The sequence below is a fragment of the Haliotis cracherodii genome, unplaced genomic scaffold (assembly GCF_022045235.1).
Source record: "Haliotis cracherodii isolate W230 unplaced genomic scaffold, xgHalCrac1.p SCAF_6, whole genome shotgun sequence".
Classification (NCBI taxonomy): Eukaryota; Metazoa; Mollusca; class Gastropoda; order Lepetellida; family Haliotidae; genus Haliotis; species Haliotis cracherodii.
In genome coordinates, this window is record NW_027266319.1 from 56,051,437 (window position 1) to 56,060,921 (window position 9,485).

At 37.4% G+C, this 9,485-nt stretch overlaps 1 protein-coding gene across 1 annotated transcript; it reads left to right on the forward strand.

The window, feature by feature from the left end:
* The first annotated feature begins 5,006 nt into the window (after positions 1–5,006).
* On the forward strand, positions 5,007–6,220 carry LOC139444934 (uncharacterized). The gene is made up of 3 exons (XM_071225956.1): positions 5,007–5,145; positions 5,836–5,955; positions 6,162–6,220. The coding sequence occupies exons 1-3, from the start codon at positions 5,007–5,009 to the stop codon at positions 6,218–6,220; spliced, it is 318 nt and encodes a 105-aa protein (XP_071082057.1).
* Positions 6,221–9,485: the final 3,265 nt, after the last annotated feature.

Here is a 9,485-nt window from a genome sequence, read left to right on the forward strand (position 1 = left end):
CTTGGGATGTATTCTGCAGTGAAAATAAATTGTTTTAGCGTGTGAGCGAGTTGGGTTTAACGCAGCTATTAACAGTTATATCACGGCGTGTCAGCTTAATATGGGAGGGAAGGCCGCAGTGATGCAGGTTTTAGACGTTTACCACTTCGGCGAAACCCACGAGCACGGGTATGGTGCTGACAACCCTAGAAACATAATCGGGGTGAACCGGGATTCAAACCCACAATCTGGCGTGCCCAAGGAACGCAACTCAGCACCGCGAATTGCGGCGCCTGAGACGACAGAGCCCCCCGTGCCCCACTGAATTGTTTTAAGAAGCTGCATTCTCATGTGGGTGTGATTATTGTTGCTGATTGCCTTATGAAACGCTGATTGCTTAAGATGTAATGGGTTTGACGACTGACTATCATTACAAACAATTAAATCCTCAGTTAAATCCACATTTTGTAACCAATGCCAACTGAAATGATAAGTTACACGTAAACTAATCAGACAGATAGTGCATAAAGTATTACTCACCAGAAGGACACGAGACAGGTCACAGTTGTTATGAATGTCGTGTCCCTGGTATTTATACATTCTTTCCGTTCATCAACCCGTGAAGTAAATCTGTTGCCAAATTATAAGTGCCTGTTTGACAGAAACGTGCAAATGTAAATATGAAAAGAGATAAGTATCTACTTAGTCCACACCTCCTAATTGTTGGGTTGGGTATGAAGGGTGTTTGTGTGTGATGTTGATTAAATGGCCATTTTATATTCTTGGGGTGATGGGGGTAACAAGTGGAAAAAGATTTGAAGAAATTACAGTTACGGAAGTGATGTATTATATGCACAACAATAGCCTCGGGTACATATTGGAAAGACTAACTTACGAGCTGCGACGAATTACGGATTCTGTGTCCCCAAGCGTACCTGTTTTGTAGGTTTCAAGCCATGGCGATATGGTATATATATGTTTGTGAATACAAGTAGGAATAGAAAAATGCTTCGATCGTGATTCATAGGTTCTCAGAGAATGAACTCTACAATATTCAATGAGAAAGAAATTAGTTTAAACAAAGAGATCATGCATTTTCCACAGTTAAGTAAACTACCCTAATTTGATATCACCTTTCTTGTTGACCTTTCCTCTGTGATATATGTTAAAGTGATTGACAGATGTGACAGCAGCTTAACCAAAGTGGCCAGAGGACGCCCCACCGAGACAATATCTGTAAAGTGCGCTTATACATTAAATTCAATTGACCCGTGACCCAGTGGTATTTTCATAATGCGTCAGGTGTTTTGATGGCTTCCAGTGTTTGCTGAATGGAAAATATATTTTTCTCAGAGATGGCCATATACACCACTGGTTCACAAATATTAGAAGTTGTAGCAATATACGGCACCTGATATAAAACCTTACGTGGGACGTATAAAATCACATATACCACGTGTGATAATGTCACAACGATTATATCTTACTTCCCTGTTTCAATCGGCCATTGTAAAAGAATTGAAAACAGATAGAAAACAGCTGTTCGAATGAGCTGAGGTATTTCAACCACATCGTGACGAGGTACTGTTAGATATTTATAACGAGAGAGGGGAGAGAGAGAGAGAGAGAGAGAGAGAGAGAGAGAGAGAGAGAGAGAAAGAGAGAGAGAGAAAGAGAGAGAGAGAGAGAGAGTATACATTGATAACATACAACGCAATATGAAAACGGACAGGAGATTACCAAACAATTGGCCCAAAACATGCAGCCTGTTTCCTTCATAGCGGGGTATACAGGATTTACATAAGTGTTCCTACAAGTAAAAGGTTTCAATATATCGTTATAACAATCACCTTTGTCATGCCTTGCACATTAGATGTCTTAACAGCAGGTGATCCAATATGTCATGCTTGTAACAGATTTGCAATGTTTCATTGCCACAATCTCCTTCAAGATATGGATCTGCAATCGTACAAAAACATTATCAGCAAAAGTTGTTCCTCAAAGAGTTATGCCATAAGGGTATGGATGTTCGCATTGTTTCACATTGAGATCTTTTGTAGTTTGTTTTCGAACATATCTAAAAAATATCATCATTAGATGAGACGAGACCCCTGTGAAGATCCAGGGTAGAATAGGTCTTCTCAACCCATGCTTCCCGTACAAGGCGGTTATGCTTGTCGTAAGAGGCGACTAACGGAATCGGGTGGTCAGACTCGCTGACTTGGTTGATGCATGTCATCAATCCCAAAAGCGTGGATCGATGCTCATGATTTAAATCACTGGATTGTGTGGTCCAGACTCGATTATTTACAGACCGCCGTCAACAAACCAACAACAACGACAACAACTCAACATGATACATTAAAATCATCAACAATTAATGACCCATCAAGAGAGCCATTTACAACCTTAGGTCATCTATTTATTTAACGTTACCTATTATATGCTACCTTGCGGGACACCCTGATTGTAATGGTAAATATCAGACAAGGCGGAACCCATTTGTTCCTGGAAAGGCCCCATCTCATTCAGATCTTTTAAAATTCCATATTTCCAGATAGTATCATAAGCTTTTTCTCAGTCGGAAAGTTTTGATATAGTGTGTTGTTTATTTATAATGCCATTTTTAACAAACGTTTCCAATCGCACCAAATGGTCAATGCTGCTTCTATTTTTCCTAAACTTCTTCATCATCAAAATATGGCCCTGTGATTTAAATTACGATGAAGATTACAATGAAGTATTTTCATTACATAAGTAAATACCGCCCTTGAGCAAGCTCGTGATATTGCAGCGGGATGATAATATCCACTATCAGTTTTTGAAGCATTTACCTGAATCATGTAATGAAATACGTTTACACATATTTGACCTACTATGGCCGTCAGTGAGTTTTCCTCCTTCGTGGCATAATGCCATTGTCGTCCCGATAGCAAAACCTGGCCGGGATCATACAGATCCCTCAAATTAACGCCCTATATGTTTAACCAGTTGCGTTTGCAAAACCTCGGAACGAATGGAAATAATATAGATAAGTTTGGCATCTGGAAACCAATAATCTTATTATTGATATTCAATGTGGTAGAAGTAGAAGTACTATTGAACATTAAGTTCGATTACCATCCTTTGTTAAAAATGCTATAGTCATTAAACAACGGTATCAATCTTCTTTGATCTTGAGAAAGCAGACGGTACTATCGTGAAGCATGGAATTTTAAAGGATTTACATGCTTTCGGCTGGGGGGTTTACCTCATTTTATATCACTGTTTGTAACAGACAGTTAAATTCAAGTTTGAAAGGACTAAACCCTGTCTGATTATTATTTTGTCTGTCACATTATTTGGTATTATTCAGTAGATGGATCACTTTTCGTGGATAATATTAATATTGTTTGTTGTTACAAATCTGTAGTGGTCCCATGAAAATGGGTTTAAATTTCCTAAATAAAAAATTAATTGTATACACTGCAGAAAATATAAGACACATAAGAAACGCGAATTACGTTTGAATATGGACGAACATTAACCAGTAATTTAAACAACATATAGATACTATTTAGTATCAGGCCTTGCCTTGGAGAATTTCGAACCTTTACTTTACATAGTCTGTCGTGGATACGGAGTAGCCATCCTTTAAAGAACACAGCCTGAAATTATCACCATCACCAAATTACATTTTAATCACTCAAATCCAGCTTGTGTATTTAATCCTGTTTACGAAGATATTTACAATACAAAATCATCTCTTATTCCATCACTTGAAATAAGAATCATATCTGCCATTTCTGCTATTCATAATATACTTCAAGATATAGCCCCCGTCCAACCCCTCCTTGGCAAATGGTAAGGCCAAATGTAGACCTGACATTAACTAAACTGAAGAAATCAGACACAAACCCGCTAATTAATAAACAAGATTACAACCAATTAAGAAACACAAATGAAGTGGGCCGGGGATATAGGAATGGAGTTCGTCCGTCCGTTTCTCAATGGGGACAACTTTTCTAAAAATGTGCAAGGCATGACAAAGGTATTGTTATAACGATATATTGAAACAATTTACTTGTAGAAACACTAATGGAAATCCTGTATACACGTATAAGCGCACTTTACAGATATTGTCTCGGCGGGGCGTCCTGTGGCCACTTTGGTTCAGCTGCTGTCACATCTGTCAATCACTTTAACATATATCTCAGGGGAAAGGTCAACAAGAAAGGCGACATCAAACTACAGTAGTTTACATAAGTTTGATAAATACATGATCCATCTCTTTGAACTAATTTCTTGCTCATTGAATATTGTAGAGTTCATTCTCTGAGAACCTATGAATCACGATCGAAGCATTTTTCTATTCCTACTTGTACTCACAAACATGTATGTACCATCAATTTCACACAAACATGTATGTACCATATCGCCATGGCTTATATAACGGGTACACTAGGGACAAAGAATTCGTAAATAGTGGTAGCTCGGAAGTTAGTCTTTCAAATATGTACCTGAGGCTGTTGCTGTGCATATAATGCACCACTTTCGTAACTGTAATTTCTTCAAATCCTTTTTCACTTATTACCCCCATCACCCCAAGAATATCAAATGGCCATTCAATCAACATCACACACAAACACCACAGTTCATGCCAAACCCTCCCGAAGATGACAATTAGGAAGTGTGGACTAAAGTAGATACTTATCTCTTGTCATATTTACATTATCACGTTTCTGTCAAACAAGCACTTAATATATTTTGGCAACAGATTTACTTCACAGGTTGTTCAACGGAAAGAATGTATAAATACCAGGGTCAGTACATTCATAATAACACTGACCTGACTCGTGTCCTTCTGGTGAGTAATACTTTATGCACTATCTGTCTGATTAGTTTACGTGTAACTTATCATATTATTTTTTTCGGAGCAGACTGTCTAAAAGTTGCCATTGTTACACAATTTACCCGAGACAATTGTTTGTAATGATAATCATGGGTGTAATTTGGGGAAATTCTTTCTTTTCACTACAGAATACAAGATGCGTTTGTTCCTTGTCCTCCTGCTTGTGGCCATAGTCTCCATCCCTCAGTCTGATGCCTGGGGACGACGGAGACGACGGTTCCTTAGATGGCGCACAGTTGGCACAATAGCAAAGATTGGAGCCAGGGTGTTGTTGGGTGAGTGAAGCCAAAGAGTACTTCATTAAGTGCCTCACATACAGTATCTTCTATTTTCTAAAAACTGTAGATTTAGTTAAGGTTTAGGTTTATAGGAGAATCAGCGGCTTTAGTAGGCTGTAGTGAGACATAGTGGGTGATGTATAAAGTGCATTAATCTCACTCCTTTACATCATGTTCAAATGAAGGTAATAAATGAAAAGACAAATCTGCATTCAGTGAAAGAAATATAACCGAAAAGATGCGTTCTATAATCATGCCACTGCTTAGACCAATGATGTAAGTCAGTGGATTGTCTGGTTCACACTCCATTATTTAAAGACTGCTGTTATATTACCTGGAATATTGCTGATAGAAAACAACCACAGACACAATAAAATATTGTTTTACAATACATGAATGTTTCGTTTGAAAAGTCTATTCTAGTACACAAACATAATGAAAATGTGCACATGTCATTAAGCAATACAGATTACAGACTGTTTATAAGTGTATCTTAGACACTCTCCAGAAGAGCTACATGCGGTGAGATCAAAAGGAAAAGAGTAATGGAATAGCTTTGTGTTCAGTTTATTTAAATACTCATATTCATCGCCTGATTAACATGACTACTAACACATCCTCCATAACCGAAACTCCATTCATGTTCTTTCATTTTGTATCTTTCCAAACATGACTATTTTCTTTAAGGCAAACGTAATGTGGATAACCTTGATACAAACAAGGATGGGACAATTGACTTGTCAGAAGCTGAGACGCTAATGGACAGACGATCGGCCATGGAGCTCCTTTCGTTCTTAGATGAAAATGGTTAGAGCTTTTGTATTCAATTTCATTGATACAAATGAAATGAATTTCTTCATTTGTCAAGAAGTCTTGATAGCATAGAAGATGAATACTTGTGTGTTTGTATTTACATTGACCATCATTGGGAAATTGGACCCGTTTTAAAGTATATATCCAATAGACTCCTGAATATTTATTCTGACTGACTGCAACAACCTTTCTCCACTTAGGAGACTCAAGCGTGAGTTTGGAAGAGTTCGCAAGGAGCATCAACAACTTGGAGCAGTGAGTCAAATGTAAGGTAGAGCAAATCCTTCTGCAATGATTCCGTTTTGTAAAGTAGAAACCGTCATCCGTTCAACATGTCTGTATGTGAAAACGTATGTTTAAGCAACGATTTCATGTCAAATATGGCAAGATCATATGATTTGATGTACTTCTTTTGTAGAGCACTCCATCGAATAGGCACTGGCATCGCACTTGGAAGACGTTCTCAATGATATTTTCCTGAATAGTGTTCCTACTGAAAGATGGTTTCAATAAATCACTATAGCAATCCCCTTTGTTGTGCCTTGTTAATTACATGTCTTAATAGCAGTCATTTTAGACAGCAGGTGATGCAATATGTAATGCTTGTAACTGATTTCCAATGTGTTCACTGCAACCATCTCCTTCAAGATATGGATCTGCAATCGTATAACAACATAATCAGCAAAATGTATATCAAGACTAAGTACAACTGACATACAATAGGTTTGCTTTGAAGATGAACAATGGGTATCTTTTCTGCATCATAATACGCAGTGCATATCATTCACATTAACATATCTCGGGACAATCCACTCATGGCAATCTCTCTTTAAAAATGACAAACGCTTTCCAGGATCATGACAAATCTATTCTGAAAGCAGAGTTCATTGTGCGATTCCCATTATAACATAAGCATATGTTTATGTATCACTGTCAAATAGTGATGATACCGTGTGTGTGCAATTTAGGAATGCATTTAAAAGAAACAAACAAATTCCTGTTTTCATGGCAACAAGTTTGACTTTGACCCTGTTCAACAACATCGAGAACAACCTCGACATGATACATTAACATCATCAACAAATAGGGACCCATCAACAGAGCTATTTAAAACCTTAGGTCATCTATTTATTTAACGTTACCTATTATATGTTACCTTGCGGGACACCCTGATTGTAATCGTAAATATCAGACAAGGCGGAACCCATTTGTTCCTGGAAAGGCCCCATCTCATTCAGATCTTTTAAAATTCCATATTTCCAGATGGTATCATAAGCTTTTTCTCAGTCGGAAAGTTTTGATATAGTGTGTTGTTTATTTATTATGCCATTTTTAACAAACGTTTCCAATCGCACCAAATGGTCAATGCTGCTTCTATTTTTCCTAAACTGCCTATGGGTTCCTGGAAATGCCTATCTGTTAAAAACTGTGACACACAGTGGGGTAAACGACCTATCAGCCCCATCTCATTCAGATATTTTAAAATTCCATATTTCCAGATGGTATCATAAGCTTTATGCTATGGTGTGTTGTATATTTATTAATCAATTTTTAACAAACGTTTCCAATCGCACCAAATGGTCAATGCTACTTCTATTTTTCCTAAACTTCTTCATCATCAAAATATGGCCCTGTGATTTAAATAACGATGAAGATTACAATGTATTTTCATTACATGAGTTAAATACCGACCCTGAGCAAGCAGGGGATGATAATATCCACTATCAGTTTTTGAAGCATTTACCTGAATCATGTCTTGAAAGAACGTTTACACATATTTGACCTACTGTGGCCGTCAGTGAGTTTTCCTCCTTCGTGGCATAATGCCATTGTCGTCCCTATTGCAACACCTGGCCGGGAACATACAGATCCCTCAAATTACCGCCCTATATGTTTAACCAGTTGCGTTTGCAAAACCGTGGAACGAATGAAAATAATAGATAAGTTTGGCATCTGGAAACCAATAATCTTATTATAAATATTCAAAGTGGTAGAAGTACTATTGAACATTAAGTTCGATTACAATCCTTTGTTAAAAATGCTATAGTCATTAAACAGCGGTATCAATTTTCTTTGAGCTTGAGGAAGCATACGGTACTACCGTGAAGCATGGTATTTTAAAGGATTTACATGCTTTTGGCTTGGGCGTTTACCTCATTTAATATCACTGTTTGTAACAGACAGTTAAATTCAAGTTCGAGAGTACTGAACCCTGTCTGATTATTATTGTTATAATCAGGATCAGGGTGTTCCACAAGGCAGTATTTTGTCTGTCACATTATTTAGTATTATTCAGTAGATGGATCACTTTTCGTGGATAATTTTAATATTGTTTGTTGTTACAAGTCTGTAGTGGTCCCATGAAAATGGGTTTAAATTTCCTAAATCAAAAATTAATTGTATACACTGCAGAAAATATAAGACACATAAGAAACGTGAATTATGTTTGAATAGTTTTGATCACCATCTACGTTTCTAACCGCACATTAAATACCTTAAAGGTAAATGCCTGAAGGCACTTGATTTGTTGAAAGCTGCAACTAATTCAAGGGGGGAGGGGATCAGACATCCCTCTTTACACAAATCACTGATCCATTTACTTGATCGTTGCGCCATTGTCTATGGAGGAGCATTAACCAGTAATTTAAAACACATATAGATACTATTCATCATCAAAGCCTCAGGCCTTGCCTTGGAGAATTTCGAACTTCTACTTTGCATTGTCTGTAGTGGATACGGAGTAGCCATCCTTTAAAGAACACAGCCAGAAATTATCACCATCACCAAATTATATTTTAATCACTCAAATCCAGCTTGTGTATTTAATCCTGTTTACGAAGATATTTACAGTACGAAATCATCTCTTATTCCATCACTAGGAATAAGAATCAAATCTGCCATTTCTGCTGCTCATATGATACTTCAAGATATAGCCCCCGTCCAACCCCTCCTTGGCAAATGGTAAGGCCAAATGTAGACCTGACATTAACTAAACTGAAGAAATCAGACACAAACCCGCAAATTAATAAACAAGAATACAATCAATTAAGAAACACCTATGAAGTGGGCCAGGGGGTATGGGAATTGAGCTCGTTCATCCGTTTCTCAATGGGGACAACTTTTCTCACAAACAAGGTTAGTCAAAGAAATGAACATGTACACACTAAACTGGTCATGATCTCAGTTGAGTTCGAAAATAAGTGTCGTAATTTCATTTTAACAGAGTTATTGCCCTTGCCTGGTGTTTTACTGCGTGAAATGGGGACAAGTTTTCTCAGAAACTACTGAAGTATCATATGATTTGATGTATTTCTTTTGTAGAACACTCCTTCGAATAGGCACTGGCATCGCACTTGGAAGACGTTCTCAAGGATATTTTCCTGAATAGTGTTCCTACAAAAAAATGTTTCAATAAATCATTATAACAATCACCTTTGTCATGACTTGCTCATTAGACGTCTTAACAGCAGTCATATTAGACAGCAGGTGATGCAATATGTAATGCTTGTAACAGATTTCTAATG